The 21,042-nt window shown below is 54.4% G+C and overlaps 1 protein-coding gene across 6 annotated transcripts in view; it reads left to right on the top strand.

Moving 5' to 3' along the window:
• PALD1 (phosphatase domain containing paladin 1) overlaps nt 1–21,042 on the top strand; it is a 110,261-nt gene that overhangs the window by 50,740 nt on the left and 38,479 nt on the right. For 5 of the 6 annotated variants that reach the window (XM_061181311.1, XM_061181280.1, XM_061181270.1 and 2 more), the window contains exons 2-15: nt 7,998–8,211; nt 11,179–11,281; nt 12,596–12,775; nt 13,887–14,051; nt 14,892–15,052; nt 15,250–15,325; nt 15,943–16,094; nt 16,450–16,549; nt 16,766–16,870; nt 18,791–18,886; nt 19,323–19,451; nt 19,951–20,067; nt 20,148–20,303; nt 20,616–20,798. In XM_061181311.1, the coding sequence (XP_061037294.1) occupies nt 8,027–8,211; nt 11,179–11,281; nt 12,596–12,775; nt 13,887–14,051; nt 14,892–15,052; nt 15,250–15,325; nt 15,943–16,094; nt 16,450–16,549; nt 16,766–16,870; nt 18,791–18,886; nt 19,323–19,451; nt 19,951–20,067; nt 20,148–20,303; nt 20,616–20,798 (1,908 nt within the window). In that variant the 5' untranslated portion in view covers nt 7,998–8,026. Of the gene's footprint in view, nt 1–5,846; nt 5,883–7,997; nt 8,212–11,178; nt 11,282–12,595; nt 12,776–13,886; nt 14,052–14,891; nt 15,053–15,249; nt 15,326–15,942; nt 16,095–16,449; nt 16,550–16,765; nt 16,871–18,790; nt 18,887–19,322; nt 19,452–19,950; nt 20,068–20,147; nt 20,304–20,615; nt 20,799–21,042 lie in introns of those variants that run through there. The other variant, XM_061181300.1, reaches the window with a different exon arrangement.

The following is a 21,042-nucleotide window of genomic DNA, read 5'->3' as shown; positions in this document are numbered from 1 at the left end:
ACAATGCACGAAATAAGTTGGATAAAGCACAGATGCGCACCGACGCAGTTCAAACCTCTGGGCTTGCTGCTGACATGCCGAGAGTGGTTCCTGGGAAGGAGCTTGGTGAGGGGTGCGTGGCCCCTGTAACGGCTCCTGCAAAACAAACGCTCAACACTATTTTTGTTTTCCACTTTTTTTTGTGGTAAAAGCAAAATCCTCTTCAGATTTCTCTTGGTTAGCGGAAACAGTTACTAATGTAGGTCTTTTGTAAAAGCAAAGTGGCATAAAGCGAACTTTCAAAAAATGGGGGATACCTGTATGAAGTGAGCCACGTGTTTTTTAATTGAAGTATAGTTGGTTTGCAATGTTGTGTTAGTTTCACCACGTGTCATTTTAACTGGCCACATAAAAAAGTAAAAAGAAATAGGTGAACTTAATTTTAGTAACATGTATTATTTAATCCCAGTATATCAAAATATTATCATTTTGACATATAATCAACATAATAAATTGTTAATGAGATATTTCACTTTTTTTTGTACTACGTCTTCGAATCCAGTGTGTATTTTACACTTGCAGCACATCCCAGTGTGGACAGCCACATCGCAAGGGCTCAGCAGCCAGTGCAGCGGTGGTTACTGTATTGCACAGCCCAGCTCCAGAGTCTGATTGATCCCTGCCCCCACCTCTGCAGTGCATGATAACAGCTGATTTTTATGGAGGACTTACTGATCAGGCCCTGTTCTGAGGACTTTCATAGTTACACAGTGGACCCTTGAACAACACAGGTTTGAACTGTGCGGGTCCACTTATACATGAGTTTTTTTCAATAGCTAGCTACTGCACGATCTGTGGTTGGTTGGATCCAGGTACACAGAACTGCGGGTACGGATCTTAGACTGCCCGGAGGGTCAACGCCTCTAACCCCCATGTTGTTCAAGGGTCAACTGTATTGTTGAACCTTCATAGCAACCCCTCAGGGGAGGTACTGCTGTTGTCCCCATTTCATTGATGTGGCAACTGAGGTCCAGAGAGGTAGCTTGGCTGAGGTTGCACAGTGGGTGAGTTGTGGAGCTAAGGAGGAAGGTGTGATGAGGGGGGCGAGCTCCTCTTGTTTTTAACAGATTTATTTAGGCAAACTTCATACGACAAAATTCACCCATTTTAAGTGTACAGTTCACCACTGGCAAATGTATGTAGTTGTGTAATCAGCACATTCAATACATAGAGCAATTCTATCCCCTAAAGGTACCCTCGAGCCCCTGTGCAGTCGACTCCCCTGTCCCTGACAGCCATCGATCTGCTTTCTGCCCCTGTAGTTTTGCCTTTTCTCGGATGTCATATAAATGGAGCCATATAGTTTGAAGTGTCTGGGGCCTGCTTGTTTCTCTTAGTACGATGTTTCTGAGGTTCATCCCATGTCATGTGTATATCAGTAACTTGTTCCTTTTTTATTGCTGAGTAGTATTTCATTGTATAAATGTGCATGTTTTTCACATTTTTTTCATCTGTTCACCAGTTGATGGACATGTGAGTTGATTTCAGTTGGGGGCTACAATGAATAATGCTGCTGTGTACAAGCCTTTTTCTGGACATGGTTTCATTTCTCTTGGGTAGTTAGTTACCTGAGAGTAGAATTGCTGAGTCATATGGTAATTGTATGTTTAAATTTGTAAAACTACAAAGCTGTCTTCCAAAGTGGCTGTGCGATGTTACACTTAAGCACCGTGTCTCCAGTTCCTCCACAACCTTACCAACACTTGATGTTGTTGGCCTTTTAAAATTTGTCATTCTATGAGACTTTCCTGGCAGTCTAGTGATTAAGACACCATGCTTCTACTGCAGGGGGTACTGGTTCAATCCCTGGTCAGGGAACTAAGATCCCACATGCCATGCGGTACAGCCAAAAAGAGAAAAAAAAAATTGTCATTCTAGTGCATTTTGCTGATGACATAAGATGCTGAACATCTTTTATATGCTTATTTGGCATCCGTATGTACCTTTAAATCTTTTGCCATTGTAAATTGGATTTTTGGTTAACTTAATATTGAGTTGTAAGAGTTGGCACCTCTTCTTTCGGTCGGGATTAAATGAGATAATATACGTCAAATGCTTTGCAATCAGAGGTCCACCCACTGGCCCTCCTGGCGTCCCTCTGGGTCAACACTCAGGGTTACTGGCTATCTCAGGCACCCTGTTTAGACCCTCCCCTTCCTGCTCACCCAAGGTAGGCATAGGAATCACATGCTTGACCAACACCCCCTGATTTGGCCAGCGGTACAATGTCTGCTCAAATCGATCTTCCTGCGCTCACAGCAAAAGCTTCCCCTTGCCTCAGGCCAGAGTCAGCATGGCCCAGCCAGGGGGCCTGGAGTTGGGAGGCAGGAGCCCTGCGTCCCAGTTTTGTCCTTATGACCTCTTCCCTTATGACTTGGAGCTCATCACTTTCCCTCTCTGGACCTCAGTTTCCTCATCTGTAGAAAGAGAAGGTTGGACTAGGTAACCTCCAGGGGTGTAGCCAGCTCTGAATCTCTGCTTTTGGGGGCCTTGGTGACGGCCATTTGTGGAAGTTCCTGTGATCACAGCATTCCCTAAGGCAGGACTTGGGATTTTGCAAGAGGGTCTGGCGGGCAGGAATGGCAGGAGAAAGGGATGGGGCAGGGTGGTGGCTGGGTCAGGAGCAGATGTCCAGCTTTCTGCTTCAGTTGCAAGAGCCAGACTCTGCTTTGGAAAAGCCACCATTCATCTTTTCCAAGTCCGTAGGGTTTGACAAGCTGGAGGTCATGGCTGCTGTTCCATGACCAGGACAGAAGACATGGGAGAGGGGGGACTGTGAGCTTTGGATGAGAGATGGGGAAACTGAGACCAGAATGGTGATGATTCACTTCTACCAAGAATCATATGAAAAGAAATGGACTTGGGCTCCTGCGATGTTTAGGTCCGGGGCCTTAGGAATCAGGTGTTGAACCTCTTGTCTGTCATGCCCACTCTAGGACCCAGAATGGTTGTCTGCAGCATCCCCTTGGCTTGAATACAGCCATTGACGAGAGGCTCACTGCTCCGGCAAGCTGGGCGTTTATGCTATAGCATCAGGCAGTTAGTTGATGACTTGGATCTAATATTCCAGCTCCTGAAGTTTGATTCTTCTTGGAGAAATGAGGTCACCTCTCTGTGAAAGATTCCATAGGGTGGTTTCTTTTCTCTCGGGACTTGTCAGTCGCTGTTAGACTGAGGAACAAGTCCTGAGAGCAGGTGAGGGGATTAAGAAGAGACAGGGTCAGGAGGGTGGTATACAAGCACACACACCTTTATTTCCCATCAAAACTCTTTTTACAGATTGCAGTAGGCAGTACATGTTTTTGTTAAAATCACAAGACAGAATCATCAGGCAGTATTTCCTTAATGTTGAAGTTATAGTACAAAACATACTGCGAACCAGAATATAAACATGCGTGAGAACAGACTGTGATTACCAAAATATGCCAAGGACAAACTATAGTTAGAGAAACCGCAAGCAACCTCATGGGCCAAGACTCATATCTCCTCTAATAACTCTTTCGGGTCCTGTCAAGAATTAAGCAGGACTTTGCCATGCTTTAATCTGCAAGGACTGTGTCAGCTTGCAGCTGGTTCCCGACAGGGACTGACTGCTGTGTGATTGCCCAGAGGCAGGAGGGTGGCATGTCCATGTGTAGAACTTTCTCAAATGCTGTTGTAACTGCAGCCCAGTTGATTCTGTGGCTTCTTAGCTGGTCACTGAGGACTTTTGTGGGTGAAATGGGGTCTGGAGTCCTCGCTCCCTGCATGGGAGACTGTGCGTCTCTCTTCCCCTCTAAGAGGTCGTGTCTGGGTGCTCTGGCAGAGAGTGAAGTGGATGGGGGTCCCTAAGGTCCCTGAGTGGTGGTCAAGCAGATCCAAGAGGGAGAGGAGAGTGTGTGGGGTGTTCTTGCTGTCAGGGTCAGCTGTGAAGAGGCAGGGAGGCAAGCTTATGCTGCCACTTAGCAAAGGCCAGCTGTCTTCACCTGAAATGGACACAGTGAGGCCTGAACCTTATAGGGTTGTGTGTAGGGGGCATCATATGTTGTAAAGCACCCAGCATGGTGCCTGGCACTTAGTAGGTGCTTTGAAATGTTAACAAACAGAAGCACAGGAGAAACGTGGAAGGGGGCCTGTATTTGGTGGGGCATGGTCTTCCCTTAAAGCAGTGGTTCCCTTTTTTATTTGCCAAGAGCCCCTGTAGCAGAATGGCAGAAGCTCACAGATCCCTTCTCGGAATGATGTTTTTAAATGCACAAATTAAATACTTGGGATTACAGAGGGAGTAAATTTTATTGAGAGTGCTATCAAAATACTAAAAAACAAACTTGTGATGTAGTAATACATGTCCTTAGATATTCTTGCATTAACACGATAATCCATTAAGTGAGTTAAGGTTAAATTTTATTTTTTTCAAGACACACCAGCGTCAAGGCTGCTGTGACTTGGCTTTGATGGGGACATTCATCTGGGGTGTGCCTTTGAGGGCATGTGGCCAGCATGATGGACATGCAGGCATTTGCGATTGGTTCGATGGTCCCAAGTGTGGAGAACCCCATTTTGCAAATGGCATGGCAGCTTCTTTACAGCTGGCTTCGTAAGGTGAGGCTAGGCTTCTCGCTCGGATCGTCACATTCTCCACGCTTGTTGAGTGAAAGGCGGTTGTGTGAATCTGGATCCCGCTCTGGGGGATCAAGACCATGAGGCGCAGAGTTGCCCAGAGTTGGCCGGTCCTGTCACCCGAGATCTGGGGGGCAGGGGACCCAGGTCTGATAATTACAGTGGTGTGAAGGGAGTGATGAGTGCAAGCCACGTTTCCAGATACCTGCACGGCTGCTGTGTGATGTGAAAACGTCTCTGAGCTCAGTGGTGACTATGTCCTGGGCTTTGCGACACAGCAGGAGTGGCCTTCACTTGTGGTTAAGGAAATGTTAGCTTTTAGTTAGAAGTTAGGAAAATAAGGCCTAATTGTTTGCAAAACCATCCAGGCTCATAGACCCCCCCCCCCGCCCCCCCTATCTTACTATCTAGTCTCATCCTAGTCTACCCTGATTCTCCCCCCAGCAGAGGTTTGAGCACTAGGGACCCCACCTACATGTCTGCCCTTGCTGACCCCTGGCCCTGGCAGTGGACAGCAGTGGTATCACCACTAGGACTGCCAATCTTAGGAGCCAGATCCATTTGGAAGGGGCCTTCAGACTGTCCCATCCTGCACTGTCATTTTATGGCTGGGGCCGCCGAGGTCCAGAGGGGAGAAGTAAGTTGCCCAAGGCCCCACAGCATGTGGCCAGCAGGATGAAGGGTGCTTTGCTGGCGAGGCTCACTCCAGGTGGGGTGGAGAGGCTTCAGGGGGAGAGTTGCAGAGTGAGGAGCCTGGGAATCCCAGGGTTTCCCCCTCCTCTAGACATTTTGGAGACAGATCAACTTTCAGACGATATGGTCTTTCCCCCACGCCTGCAGCTGTGCACATCTGTATTGTCTCCGGGCTGTCCTTATAGGGACCGGCTGGGGCCTGTCACCGCCTGTGGAGCCCTTGAGAGACAAAGAAGGCAGGAGCTGGAGCTTTGGGGGAGGCGAGGGGCAGGCGAGATGGAGGTGCCAGGCCTGGCCCAGCCCCGTGGGAGCAGGGCCCAGCCTTGGCCTGGCAGCTGTAGCCAGCTGTTGCCTCCTGCAGGCCCTTCCCATGTCCTGTCCGTCACTCCCTCCTTTGGGACAGCCTCCCGAGTCCTGTTCTTGGAGGAGGCTGTCCCCACCCATGCCTCCTTGGCCCAGGCTGCTGAGAGGGGTCTGGGGAAAGTTGGTGAGCCGTGTTGGGGGCCTGCTGTGGCAGGCGAAGCGGAGAGAAGGTTCTGGCTCTGCTGACGGTCAGCTGGGGGTCCACTGTGCAGCCCCTCACCCGCTCTGAGCGCCTGTGTTTCTGTTTGGAAACAGAGGCTCATTCCTTCCATCTTCTACCGAGAAAAACAAAAAGAGAGAGATTGGACCGGGTGTGGAGAGTCGTGATGAGGCTCTTACAGAAACACTAGGTTAGCGTGTTAGCAGCGCTGTCACCCAGCTGCTGGGAGTTGTCAGGGGTGACAAGGCTGGGCTGGAGAGAGGTGGGGAGCCCTTTCCAGACTGGAGAGCGAGAGGGGGGTGGTTTGGCGTGCTGGGAGGGATGGAATGAGCAGTCGTTCTGTCTAGGTGGCTCTGGGGAGGCGGCGCCTGAGGGCACAGCCGGGGGAAGCCCTGGGAGCGCCTGCCTTGGGACCAGGAGCTCTGACTCAGGATCTGGGAGGGGAGAGGGCGCAGTGAGCTCAGCCTTCAGACTGACATGCTGACCCCTGACCCCACCATCCACTTCCTGAGGTGCTGCTGCTGCTTATGAGAGGGTAGGGACGGAGCGTGGATGGTGGGGGACAGGTAGCCCCTGCTGCCTGAGGGGGAACAGCTCATGCCAGGCTGAGGGCAGCTTGGGGAGCGGAGGGGAGTCGTCAGGTTCTAAAGACTGCTTATCCTCTCAGAGGGGAAGTATCTCAGGGTGCAGGTCGGGGGTGGGGGCTGGCCGGGCAGGTCTCTCCCTCCCCCTCCTGATCCTGGTTCGTCACCGCCACATGGGGCCAGCTGCTGCTGGGCTCTCAGAAAGTTCTTTGAGCCTCTGTCTCCCATGTCTGTCGCCCCCTCTCTTGGGTCTGTGTGGAATTCCCAGCCCCTTCCCTTCCCTTCCCTTCCCTTCCCTTCCCTTCCCTTCCCTTCCCTTCCCAGCGGCCCTGGTTCTTGGACGCCTGAGCCAGTCGTCCCCACACCCTCTACCAGCTCTTAACAGCTCTCCTGGCCTGCTTCCCCAGCCATTCTTTTTATTTGTTTTAAATAGATTTTATTACCCAGTGTTCAGAGGAGAAAAATCAGAAAATGCAGATAAGGAAAAAGGAGAAAATAAAAATTGTCTATAATCTCATCACCAGGTGATGACTCGGATTAGCATCTTGTGCCTCCTCCCAGATTTTTCTCCTGATACATGTTCATGCATTAAAATGAGATTATAGCCTGTACTTGCTTTGCAGCCTGCTCCTTCCATTCCTGTTTCCTAGATATCGTTCCACATCAGTCAATAAGATATTTTTAAGGCTGTTTAACATTCCACCTTAGAGATACCCCATAATTTATTCAGCAAATCCCGTTGCAGGCTGTTTCCAGTGTTTTGTTACTGTAAGTAACATTGCGATCAACAAAACACCCTTGTAGCCCACTTGTTACGCGCATCCTTAACTATCAATATTTCCCTAGGAGAGAGCCCTGTGAGAGGAATTGGGAATCCACGAGGATGCCTGGCATGCCGGATGTTGGGCAAAAGCTTTGGCTGTTGAGATGTTGATGGTGTTGAGGTTATTGATGTAGAGTTCAGGGGCCTGGTGCTTTTGTTGAACCCTTGATCTGCTGAGAACTCACCCAATCTGGACTTCCCTGGCCTCATTTTGTGACATTCACGGCTAGAATATCCTCCTGCGTCCTGTTCCCATCCAAATCCTTCAAATCTGCCTCCAGACTTCCCTCTGCCTCTGCCTCTGGTTCTCCCTCTGGTGATGGCCTCCTCCTTCCCCGAGTCTAGAGGGCGTGGCCTCCATGTGGCCTGCCCCAATTACTTGGAGGCCTAGGTCCTGCCCTGATGGGGATGGTTAACCCCTTCCTGTCTTATCTTCACTAGGGGAGTGTAAGCTGTAAGGGGTCAGGGGGCTACATCTTCTTGACTCTCCATGTCCATAACTCCCCCCAAGGCAGCAGCAGGGGGCCAGGCACACAGTAGGTGCTCCGCGAACATGTGCTTTGCTGGGCACCGGCGTGGAGGCAGCAAACCCACCCTCTGTCTCCAGCTGCAGGGTGAGCTGGCCTTCTCATGGGCCTCAGACTGTGTATCTGTTCACAGGGTAGTGATGGTGGGTGGGCTGGGTCCCTTCCTGCTGTGGCTTTTCCCACGCCCTCCTTGACCTCTTGCCCCACAGGTTTTGGGTCCTGAGGCCGCCGGCAGACTATGGGTACAACGGCCAGCACAGCCCAGCAGACAGTGTCAGCCAGCGCCCCCTTTGAGGGCCTCCAGAACGGCGGCACGATGGACGGTCGGCACTCACTCAGTGTCCACTCCTTCCAGACCACGGGCTTGCACAACAGTAAGGCCAAGTCCATCATCCCCAACAAGGTGGCCCCCGTCGTGATCACGTGAGTGGCAGGACGAGTGTGACCGTGTCCCCTGAAGACATGGTTGGGGGGAGCTGCCTGGAGGGGTGGTGGCATACAGCACTTAACGTCTCCAAACTGCTTTCATAGATGAAGATACTGAGGCCCAGAGAGGTTAAGCAGTTTGTCTGGAGTCACACAGGAAGTGGGTGGCAGAGCCGGTGTCTGTCGCGGGTCTCTTAGCCCATATTACTTACCATGTCACAGTGCCAGGGAGTGTGGAGAGGGAAGAGTGGCTGGGGGAGGGGGTACACCCTTTTGAGAGTAATTTTTGGCTGATGTTTTCAAAGGAAGTTTAATTCTTAGATGCATAAAATGTAGATTCCCCCCCCCCCCAACCTGTAATTATGGTTCGAAACTGAGGTCAACACCGGGCCATTAAAGGGCCTTGGGCTGAAAAAGCTGGAAGCTGTTGGTCAACTCTCCTAATTAGGCCCTTCAAGGACATTCCCAGAGGGGGCTGAGGGTTTGTTCTGGCCCCATATTTTGAGAGACCTGGACACACTGCATTCGTCCTGTGGGCCCAGGGAAGGAGCGGGTGCTGGGAGCCTGAGGCCAGGGAGACAGAAGGGGCATTGGATCCGTCTCCTGGTGAGTCAGGAAGCCTTGTCTTATATCATATCTGCCCACCAAGCTTCCCTGCCTCTGGACTCCTCCAGGATGGAGGAAGTGGGACATGATGAGCTAAGAATTAAATGTGTTCCACGCAGAGACGTTTGGCAGAGAGTTAGCAGATGGGGCCTTCTGTATAAAGAAACCTGAGGAGTGGGAATGATAAATCCGGCCTGCCGCCGTTGGGGCCTGACAGGAAAATTGCAGTCATAATACGTTACTGTGCTCATGATAAGGGGAGGAAAAGAGATGTTAAATAAAAGGGACTTGAGGGCTTCCCTGGTGGCTCAGTGGTTAAGAATCTGCCTGCCAATGCAGGGGACATGGGTTCGAGCCCTGGTCTGGGAAGATCCCACATGCCGCGGAGCAACTAAGCCCGTGCGCCACAGCTACTGAGCCTGCGCTTTAGAGCCCGCGAGCCACAACTACTGAAGCTCATGCGCCTAGAGCCCGTGCTCCGCAACAAGAGAAGCCACCGCAATGAGAAGTCCGCGCACCACAACGAAGAGCAGCCCCCGCTCACCGCAACTAGAGAAAGTCTGCGCGAAGCAACGAAGACCCAACACAGCCAGCAATAAAAAAAATAAAATAAATTTATTAAAAAAAGAAAAAAGGGACTTGATATATAGTCTTTGGACTAGCAGATGACAAAACTAGGTTCGGGTCTTGAGCGCAGTGTTGGAACCTCGTGTCCTGGGCCTGGCTCTGCCTCTGCCCTGCTCTGTGACCGTGGGCAGATACTTTTCCCTCTCGGGGCCTCAGTTTCCTTATCAGGATATGTAGGGATGACATTCAAAATATTTAAGCGTGGTGTGGCTCAGGACAGTCACCGGTCTGCTTCAAAAATCCACTGTAGTGAGACTGTGTGCTCCCTGGAGCCAGCCGTGACCCAGTGATCCTTGGGTTGTAGCTTGTTTGAGGTTCAAGGGACCTTAGAAGATCATCCAGTACAGGGTCTGGCAAACCATATCCTTCAGGCCCATCTCCTGTTTCGGTAAATAAGAGTTCGTTGGGACACTGCCACTTCCGCTCATTTGCATATTGTCAGCGGACGCTTAAGGCTGCAACGGCAGAGTTGAGTAGTTGCAGCTGACTGCGTGGCCCACAAAGCCTAAAGTATTTACTATCTGGTCCTTTATAGGAAAGGTTTGCTCACTCCTGATCTGATAGCTATTAGATCAGATGTGAAAACTGATCTAGACGCAGAAACTGAGTCTCGGGAGGCAGAAGGGTTTGCTCGCCACGGGTCCCGTGTGATGGAGGCAGAGCTGGCCGAGGGAGCCCAGGTCTCTGGACTCCTGTCTCGTGCTCCCCACCCCAGTCATTCCCCCACCCTGCCTTTCCTTTTGTAAAGAGGCTCAGACCCCAGATCACGAGCTCTGGGAGGCTGTGTCTTATTCATTGTTATAATCAGCACAGAAACTTGTTGGGTCTTGAGTGCACAGCGCTCCCCCTGGTTTAGCATCTACAGAAAGCTGTGGGTTTTGTTTGAAATGGCCCTGTGTGGAGGTAGAACTACTGCTAGTAATTGTAGTTAGATTACTAAACGATCACAGTCTTCGAGGCACTGGGCTAAGCACTTACTTCATTAGCGCATTGTCTTCTCACAGCAGCCCTTAGGAGGTTGCAATTACTGGAAACGGAGCTATAGAGCAAGTAACTCCAAAGCCGTGGAGTTACTGAGCAGTGGAGTTGGAGTCATACCCAGGCCACATGGCCCCAAAGCCTGGGTCCTGAACCACTGCACTGTGCTAGGGGGTTGTCAGTGTGGGGTTGTTCTCAGAGACAATCTGATGGAGGGACCGTCTGGGATGGTTCTTGTTAAGCCTTGTTTAAGGAGGCCTTAAACAAGACAGAAGCTTCTCTCTACACAAAAGTCCAGGAGGTACTCCAGGCTGATGTGGCTGCTCCATGATCAGTCAGGCTCCTCCTCTCTTGTTGCCCCACCATCATCAGCATCTACTTTCTGCCGTCATTTCTGGATGCTAGACAGGGAGAAGGAGGGAAGGGTAGAGGGCACGCATCTTCTCTTTAAGGGGATGGCCCAGAAGTTGCACACATCACTTCTTCTCACATCCCATTGGCCAGAACTGAATCACATGATCACACTAGCTGCAAGGGAGGCTGGGACATGTAGTCTTCAGCTGGATGGCCCAGTCACAATTCCAGGGTACTAATGCTGAGGAAGAAGGGGAGAGTGGGTATTGGGGGACAGTGGGCAACCTCTATCATAAATGCGTGGGTGGGACGGGGTGGCCCTGCCGTAGGCCTGGTGAGGGTGGAGCGGATACTGGCTGTGGAGGTTGCCTGACTCAGTCTCCATTCTGCCCCTGGCAGGTACAACTGCAAGGAGGAGTTCCAGATCCACGATGAACTGCTCAAAGCCCATTACACGCTGGGCCGGCTCTCAGATGCCACCCCAGAGCACTACCTGGTGCAGGTGAGGTTGGGCCTGTCCCTCTCTCCCCCTTGCGGCCTCTCCCCCGCTCTTGCCCTCCTTCCTCACAGGCTCCCTCCCTAATCTCCTCCTGCTTTCCACACTGTCCCCCTTCTCTGCTTCACTGCCTCACCCCACCCTCTGGGGTCCTGATCCCACTTCTTCTCACCCCCTGGTTTCCTGGGCCCCGTTCCTCCTGCCCTGTGGAGCCCCCTGCTCTTCTGTCCCCATCTGTCCCCTGCCTGGCCCCATCCTGCCCACACCTCTCTCTCGGAGCACCAGGGAGAACAGAGAAGGGAGCCTGAAGGACCTGGGACCCCAGACGGCTCCCCCCAGGCTGGGAATCTCCATCCCATTCTCTTTTGAAGTTTCAGAACTTCTCTGGAATGTAGATAGAGATGTAGATGTACATGTACATCTATCTATCTGTCTTTGTATCTTTTTTTTTTTTGCCTTAAATATCCCCTGGAAAGTAAAGTCTACAAGGGCAGACGACTTTTCATGTGTCTTGTTCACTGCTGTAGCCCCAGGCCCTAGAACAGTGCTTGGGTATAATGTAGGTGCTCAATAAATAGTGAATGAATGAATGAATGAATGATAATCATGATGATTAAACTGTATTTGTTGAAAGAGGGTCCGGGTAGGAGGTGGCAGTGGATGGGTAGATGGGTGAACAGGTGGATGAGATGACCTCATGGTTCCTTTTTGCCCAGGAATGTGTCTTCTGGTTCCTCCTGCTTTCACCTGATCCCTGAGTAGTGTTTTCCTCTTTTCTCTGTAGTCACTGCCTCCCCACCTGGGGAGGGGAGAAACCTGCCCATTCCCAGAGCTGCAGGCCTCTAGGAAGTGGCTAGCAGTTTTCTCCTGGTTGGTTCCTGGTGCCCTAGCTGTGACTCCCTACTCGAGCCCCTTTTCCATGAGCTTCCTCTGGGCATGAGAGATGTTTGCTGTGTGCCCGGGGAGCTGCAGGCCCACCCTAGAGGCAGCTTTGGTCTTCTGTTTCATGTCCCTGGAGTGCCTCTCCCTGCTCTCCTTCTTCAAGGCTAGGCTCAGATGCCACTTCCTGAATGAAGCCTTTTTGGATTCCCCCTCAGGAGGAGTTGCCTTTCCTTTACCCACACTGTACGACACTCCTCCTGGCATCACGGATAGTCACGTATTTTGTCTACTTTTTCCACGAGTCAGCAGACAACTTGAGAACCATGTCCCCCACCCCCTCTCCCTGCTCCCCATCCCCTGGGGCCTGGGACAGAGCCCTGTTTGTAGAAGACGTCCCTGAGTCATCTGAGTGATCCCCTGTGGCTCTCCCCCTGCCAGGGCCGCTACTTCCTGGTGCGGGATGTTGCAGAGAAGATGGATGTGCTGGGCACTCTGCAGAGCTGTGGGGCCCCCAACTTCCGGCAGGTGCGGGGCGGGCTCACTGTGTTCGGCATGGGGCAGCCCAGCCTCTCAGGATTCAGGCGTGTTCTTCAGAAACTCCAGAAGGACGGACACAGGGTAAGCATGGCCATTTCCCAGGCAGGGGCTAGCCCCCAAATCTGGGGAAAGGGGTTCCTGGAGGGGCAACTTCAGAGGCTCTGGAGGGGCCTGGCCATATCATAAGGAGGGTGACTGGTGACCAGGACCAGGCCCCGCCAGGCCTTCGATGTCATATGGTCACTGTGGTCAGCATGACTAGGAAATTCTGGGTAAATGTTTATTGCATTGTCCTGTGTGGACATGGGAGCCCCAAGGTCAGAAGCCCCTTGTACACCCCACAGGATGATGATCACAGCTAACATTTAGGTCCTCATGTCAATCCTATGAGGCAGTTATTCTCCCATTTTACAGAGGAGGAAACTGAGGCCCAGAGAGGATAAGTGACAGCCCCTGAGTGGTGTCCCAAGACACAAACCTAGACCCCTGGAGTCCACGTGCCTGCTTTACATGCCTCCTCTCTCCTGCCTGATGTGGAGATGCGGTTTTGAGTGTCTCCAGGACAGAGGATGAGTGTCCACTGTGATTGCAGGCTTACGGCGGGCAGCCGAGTGTGAATTGACCTGGGTTAAGATGGAGAGTCCTTAGTGAACCAGAGTGGGGAGGGGGTGTTAGCTGAGCATGGATCCCACCTTCCCAGCAAGTTCTCCAGGGCGGGGCCTGCCCACACATCTCCCTCTGTCTGTACGGTGCTCAGTGAATGAATGATTACATGGTGGTGGTGGGCATTCACTTCTTCAGCTGATGTTTATCAAGCACTTGATTTACCTAGGGCTCTGCACTAGGAATTGTGGGGACATGAAGATGACAAGGACATGATTCTACCCGCAAGGAATCTGTAGTCCACAAAGGGAGAAAGATGTATTCATTGATAACGTTAATCCAGAGCAGGAGTGAACACCACACGATTCAGATGAAGAGCTGTTGGCCCTGAGAGGAGGGAGGGTCAGGAGCAGGTGGCATTGGGACTGAGCTTTGTTTCTGGGGTAGGATTCAGGTTGCAGGGGCAGAGTGGGGTGATGGGCCCGCGATGAGGGGGAGCGGCTAGCTCGGAGGCCCAGAGGTGGGGCAGTGGAGCAGGTGTCCAGTCCGGGTAGTGGTGATGCTTCCTTCCTTCTTGGGTTCCCGGCAGGAGTGCGTCATCTTCTGTGTGCGGGAGGAGCCCGTGCTGTTTCTGCGTGCTGATGAGGACTTCGTGCCCTACACGCCTCGAGACAAGCAGAGTCTTCACGAGAACCTCCAGGGCCTCGGACCTGGGGTCCAGGTGGAGCGCTTGGAGCTGGCCATCCGGAAGGAGGTGAGGGCCACCGGTGTGGGTGGGAGGCCGCCCTCCTGGTAGGCCTTGGACAGCTGAGTTGAGCCCCAGCCCCCAGCCCCGCTTTGCTCTCACTGGCCCACGCTCGCTCACTTTTCTGCCCTGCTTGGGTAAATGGCTGCTGCAAGGCTGGCTCCGGGCAGCCAGGGGAAGGACTTCTCTTCTCGGTTCTGTTTGCCTCTGCCCCTTTCCCACCCTGCTTTTTTCCTCCAAACTCAGCATCATTATTTAGAAAAGGGTCTGGTGGAGGGGAAAGAGCACTAGACTAAAAGCCCCAAGACAGGTTCAGCCTCCTGTGAGCTGTGAGGCCTGGGCTGGGTCACTTCTCTCCATGGGCCTCTGTTTCTGAGGTCCCTCTGTCCTCCTCCTTCACAGCTGGGAGGTTTGTCAGGGTCTCTGAGGCTGTTGACGCACCACAGAGGTGTGTAAATAGTGGGTGGGGGTCATGGCGTCCCCTGCCTCCCCTGGGACATCCCGGGCAGGAACGGAGGCCGCAGCTCAGGCTTTCTCCCCTCGAGCTCCCAGCTGACCGAGCTTCCTCCTGTCCTTCAGTCTGGCGGTTTAGCCAATTCCTGCTGCCCACTGGGCCAAGCCCTTCCAACCTGGCCCCACTGTGGGCCATATCAACTCAGGCGTAGGTGGCTGCCCTCGGGCCAGCAGCCACCCTGGTCCCGTCAGGGCTCCCAGGGCACAGAGAGGACCTCTGGTGTGTAGTTCTCCCTGGAGGGAAAGCAGCCTGTCCATGGCCTCTGTGTGGCCTAGGCGCTCCAGAGCTCAGCCAGGAAAGTCCGTCATGGCCCTCTGGCCCCCTACCTCCTCTAGATCCACGACTTTGCCCAGCTGAGCGAGAACAAGTACTACGTGTACCACAACACCGAAGACCTGCGGGGGGAGCCCCACGCCGTGGCCGTCAGGGGCGAGGACGATGTGCACGTGACCAAGGAGGTGTACAAGCGGCCCCTCTTCCTGCGGCCCACCTACAGGTACCGAGGGCCTGCCCAGGGCCCCAGTGTGCTGGGCGTGGGTGCTCGCTGGGCCTGCTCTCCAGCTGCGGCCTCAGTCTCACCATCTGCAGGTTGGGCTGAGTTCCCCGCGCCTGTGTCTCCCATGGGAATATGGGGGTGAGGGGATGTCCGGGGTGTGTGGCCTGCCTGATGGGCCTCTCCCCCTCACCCGGTAGGTACCACCGTCTGCCCCTGCCAGAGCAAGGGGCCCCCCTGGAAGCCCAGTTTGATGCCTTTGTCAGTGTCCTCCGGGTAAGTGGGGGCAAGAGGGGTGGTGGGAGCACGGAGGGTGGGCAGGTGCTTGGAGAGTGGGTCTGTGTCGAGGCCCCGTCTCGAGATGCTCTGGTGGGTGTGGGTTCTGAAGGAAGGCTGAGGGCGTGAGTGTGTGGGCTGTGTGTGTGTCTGGTGTGGGTGTGTATTTGTACATTCTCTAATGACAGAGGCCAGCGCTGACCATCTGGAGGACTGGACTCTGGCTGTGGCTTGGCTGCTAACTTGCTGTGTCATCCTGGACAAATCTCCTAACTTCTAGGCCTCAAGTTCCTCATTTCTATATTGGAACTAAAAATTCTTACCTTCCAGGCTTTAGCTGATATCTCCTGAGTACCGGTGTTTCTGTCCCAACCCCCTTGGGAGGTCACCTTATTTAATTTGCCTCTCACAGCAGAGTAACTGTGGCCCTGTCCCCTCTGAGTAGTTCTCACCTCCAGGGCCCTGGGAAGGAGGCAGGGCCTGCGCTCCTGGGGCAGGTAGAGCAGATCGGGCCGTGGGGCTGGGCGGCCCATGTCATGACCCCCCACCCCCAATTTGGTCCTCAGCTGAGGGCTTTCTGGTCACGCTGTTACCTGCTCTTCATGGTCCTTCCCCAGGAGACCCCCAGCCTGCTGCTGCTCCGAGATGCCCACGGGCCTCCCCCTGCTCTCCTCTTCAGCTGCCAGACGGGCGTGGGCAGGACCAACCTGGGCATGGTTCTGGGCACCCTCATCCTGCTTCACCACAGTGGGACTGCCTTGAGGCCGGAGTGAGTGGCCTGTGGGACCCAGTGCCCCAGGGGACTGCGGGGATAAGGAGAGGGGAGGGCGGCGCTGCCCCAGGTTGCCGGGGACACGTCAGAAGCCCAGAGCTACAGCTGGAAGTTGGGCAGCTGGGGTTCACTTCCCGGTTTGCCGCAGACTTCACTGGCTGACCTGGAGAAAGTCACTTGACCTTTCTGGGCCCCAGTTTCCCCAGTGAAACAAACGCCTCTTGTTTCCCCAACTGATTTGGAAGGAAAACTTGGAGCATGTAGTCCGGTGCCTCTCAGCGGGAGGGTGTGGACAGCGGGGCGTCCTCCAGGCCTTTGGGAGCGCTGATTATGCTACTGCCCCCCCCGTCAGGGCTGCCCCTACGAAGACCAAGCCACTGCCCATGGAGCAGCTCCAGGTGGTCCAGAGCTTTCTCCACATGGTGCCCCAGGGGAGGAGGATGGTGGAGGAGGTGAGCGAGGGGGCTGGGCAAGGAGCTGGGGGTGGGGCGGTGGAGGGGCACTCGCTCCCCTCACTGGGGGACCTCTTCCTCCCCTGCCCCCTCCTTCCCTTCCCGGCCAGTCATTCTCTTTCCCCCTCTCTTCTCTTCTACCTCCTGCCATCTTTCCTTGGCCCTGCTCCCTTCCTGCTGCTGTCCCCTCTTCCCTGCCCTGGTCTCTGGCACCAGGTGGACAGAGCCATCACCGCCTGTGCAGAGTTGCACGACCTGAAGGAAGTAGTCTTGGAAAACCAGAGGGAACTGGAAGGCAGCCCGCCGGAGACCCCGGCTCAGGTGAGGCACGGAGAGCTGCTGCTTTTGCCTGAGCCCGGCAGCCTTGTTTGGTTGGGCCTGTTGACTGGGCCCCTTCAGACTGGCTTTTCCTAATTGCTGCTTCTCCCATGAGCAGAGCAGTTTTCAGAGGAAGGGGAGATGGGGAGCTGGGGCTGCAGGAAGAGAGGAAGTTTACTTTCCCTGACCAGGACCCCTCGCTGCAGAATAAACAGGATGGAGGAAGGGGCTGCTGGCAAGGTGCTGGGGGCCTCTGGCTCCAGATACTTCCCAGGCTGCTCCCGGCTCCCCATGCAAATAAAACCCTCGCTGTTCTTTGGGAAGGCCAGGGTTTGGTCCAGCCGCTGATTCTGGAAGAGTGATGGGCTCTGGGCTGTCTCAGCAGGCCTGTCCCTGTGCTCTGGGGAGAGGAGGTTGGCTTGTTCGCACACAGCGCATGGAAAGAATCTAAAGCCCGCAGAGTCTTTTTCTTCTTTAACACTTAAAAAAGTGTTTTAAAGGCAATATTATATTATAGAAAATTGAGAAATTAGAGAAGGAATAAAACTGCCCGTCTTCCAAGCCCAGCTGCCGTGAGCATTTTGGCTGCCTTCCTTCAGTTTTCATATTTCTGATGTTCTTTTGTAGGTTGCCTAGGGCACGTTTATGTCCTGCTTATTTCATGTAACCCCGTCTTTCCCATGTCATGCCTGCTTGTCGTTGTTGAGGTTTACTGGCTGTGGATCCAGGGCCATTGCGAGGCTCAGCCATCATTGGCCTGATAGGTTAGGAGCAGAGCTCTGGTCCGATTGCCTGAGTTCTGTTCCTGGCTCTGCCACCTAGAAGCGTGTGGACCTGGGCAACCTGCTTCACTGCTCTGTGCCTCAGTTTCCCCACTCGTAAAATGGGGCCACTAACAATAATACCCCATAGGGTTGTTGTGAGGATTAGGTGAGCTCAGGTCATAAAGCCTCAGAAGGGAGCCTGACAGAGCAAGGTGTTCCTCCTGGCCATCACCTGCTGTGATCTGCAGGCCCCTTCTAGTTGCACAGTGGGGTTAAAGTAAGTACTTTGCATTGAACTACTTCATGAAAATAAGGCTTTTGTGTATTTAGGATTTTTCCCCTTATAAGGTCTAGATTAGGGGTTGACAGACGATGGCCCACGGGCCAAATCCAGCCCACCACCTGTTTTGATAAATAAGTTTTGTTGGAACGAGGTCTTGCCCATCCATTTATGTACCGTCTATGGCTCTCTTACGCTGCCGTGGCAGAGTCCAGGTGTTGCAAGGCAGATCGTGTAGCCCACAAGCCTAGAAAATTTACTGTCTGGCCTTTTATAGAAATAAAAGTTTGCTGACCTCTGGCCTAGATTCCCAAAGATGGGATTAAATTTCATCCAAGGGCATGACCTTCTTTTTGGGCCTATACGAATCTCACTTGCCCTCCAGAAGGTGGTGCTGACCCAGCAGGGGAAGCCTGAGATCCGAAGGTGAAGAGAGGGACCCTTGGAATTTTCTGTGACAGCCCCCTGCCCAGAGGACTCTGGGGTGGGGAGGGTCGCAGCTCTTCAGTGAGGGCCTCTGGTTCAGGGAAGGGTGTTTATACACTTGCTGCTTCAACACGGATTGTGTGTGGCCCTGCATGGTGGGTGGCATTGGAGCAAAGCGGCGAGGCCCAGCCTGTCCCTGGGCACAGAGCCTCACTGAGAGCTGTAGTGCCTGCTGTGGTCACCAGTAGCTCTTCCTGCACCATGGATAAACCACAGCAAATGGGATAGGGTTGGAAGAACTTCCATCCTGGCGTAACAGGGTTATGCAGGGTTGGGGTAGATTGTCTAATGGGAATTTCTGAGGCTTAACTCCTGCCCTTCTGGGGATGGGGATGCGTGGCTTAGCAGCCCCATCTTTACTGCCGGCCCTCCTTCCTGGTCCCTTCCTCTCAGGAAAGCGGCAGCCAGCGCGGTGTCCGGCAGAGGGCGCTGCGGAGCCTGGAGCGATACTTCTACCTGGTCCTGTTTAACTACTATCTCCATGAGCAGGTGGGGTGGCGGGATGAGCGAACCCATCCCCCTTTCTCCTGGGGCCCCTCCAGACTCCCCACCCAGTGACTGGCATGGGGTTGATGGGGACCCCTGTGGAGCTGGGGAGGGGAGTGGGGACGTGTGTTGGTTCCAGAGGAAGGCGGGTTTGGGGGAGGCAAGGAGAGACCCAGATAGAGGGACGGTCCCCGAGCAGGTCAGGCAAAGGGAGGCCCCACGTCTCTTTCCTCTGGGCCCATCTCTGTACCCTTAGCCAGGGCATGGGGGCCTGGAGGGATCTCGCTTCGGATATCCTGGTCCTCTCTCCCCAGCCCCTCATCCCTGCCCTGGGCCGTGATGGGTATCTCTTGGGGTCCCCCGACCAGAGGGCAAGCAGGGAGAGTTTGGGATGGCCATGTGCCCCTGAACTCCCGTCTCTCTCTGCCTCGGGCTGCAGTACCCGCTGGCTTTTGCCCTCAGTTTCAGCCGCTGGCTGTGTGCCCGTCCCGAACTGTACCGCCTGCCTGTGACACTAAGCTCAGCGGGGCCTGTGGCCCCTCGGGACCTCATCACCACTGGCTCCCTGGTGAGTGCGCCTGGCTGGCTGGGGAAGTGGGCGTGGGTGTGGGCTAGCCCTGGGGTTGGTTACAGCCTTGGTTTTTGTGGGGTTGGGCTAAGCATTGCCCTCACAGGAAGCAAAGGGAGGATGGCCTGTGGGGTGATGGGATCCTCCTGTGAACAAAATGGGGCCATTCTCAGGCCCTAAGAAGCATTTGCAGCTCTGGCTATTGTTCCAGTACCCGCTCCTCATTCTCAAACCCAAGCGCTCTGGGCAGGGAGTCAGGAGACCTGGTTCTGGTATCTTTGCCACCAGCCTCTCATCTTTGAGCCTCAGCTTCCTCATCCGGAGAGTGGGCACCATTGCACTTGCCCTTGCCAGGGTGGTTATGAGGCTCCAAGTGTGCAAAAGTGCTTTCTAAACTGTCAAGTGCTGGTCTCACCCCCCGCCCCCCATGCCCACTTGGGGCCAGGTTCTGAACCTCAGTCGGCTGCTGAGGGTCCCAGGCTTGCTTCTCTCCCAACAGGGGGCAGATGACCTCGTCTCCCCGGACGCACTCAGCACCGTCAGAGAGATGGATGTGGCCAACTTTCGGCGGGTGCCCCGTTTGCCCATCTACGGCACGGCCCAGCCCAGTGCCAAGGTGACCAGCCAGGGGGCCCACTTGTGGGGTGAGGGGAAGGGGGGTTGAGCTCTTTCACTGACGGCCATCTGTCCCCCCAGGCCCTGGGGAGTATCCTGGCCTACCTGACCGACACCAAGAGGAAGCTGCAGCAGGTTGTGTGGGTCAACCTGAGAGAGGAGGCCGTGCTGGAGTGTGACGGGCGCACCCACAGCCTGCGGTGGCCTGGGCCCCCCACGGCCCCTAGCCAGGTGGAGGTGAGGCCCTCCTGCCTTGTACGCACCCCTGCCTTGGAGGCCTTCTGGGGACTTGGCCTGAAAATGTCTTCAGAAGCTTCTGTGCTCCTATTATACAGATGAAGAAACTGAGGCCCCGAGAGGAGCAGTCTCAGGGAGTGGCTGACTCAGGACTCCCTTGCAGCCCCGGGTCTGGTTATAAACCTTGAGGCTTGAGAAGGGGGAGGGATGGGCCCGAAGGCCAGGACTATCCTGGCCACAGAGGCTCTGGTCTTTCAGGGCTGGCCTGGGGGCTGCCGTGTGGCCTGAGCCCTCCGTCCCACCCTCCCCTAGAACCTGGAGACCCAGCTGAAGGCCCACCTGAGCATGCCTCCCGCAGGCGCCCAGGGCCCACGGACCCACAGGTTCCAGACGTGCCTCACGACGCAGGAGGTCTTCAGCCAGCACCGCGGGGCCTGCCCCGGCCTCACCTACCACCGCATCCCCATGCCAGACTTCTGCGCCCCCCGCGAGGAGGTGAGGGGGCTGTGTGGCTGAGGCCTCTGGGGAGGAAGAGGACACCCCCCCTGCCTCCCTCGGGCCTGGGCCTTGGCTGTGGGCACAGCTCCCCAGAGGGACTAAGAGCTTGTTCTGCAGGGTTTCAGATCGGCCTAGGTGGTTTATTCACATGCCTACCAAGCTCCGTGTTGGCGTGTGTGCGCACGCGCCTGTGTGTGTGTGCATCATGTGTTGTAGGTATGTGTGGGGTGGGTGAGCATGT

This window comes from Eubalaena glacialis, chromosome 1 (assembly GCF_028564815.1).
Source record: "Eubalaena glacialis isolate mEubGla1 chromosome 1, mEubGla1.1.hap2.+ XY, whole genome shotgun sequence".
NCBI lineage: Eukaryota > Metazoa > Chordata > Mammalia > Artiodactyla > Balaenidae > Eubalaena > Eubalaena glacialis.
This window is presented reverse-complemented; position numbering and strand designations above follow the sequence as displayed.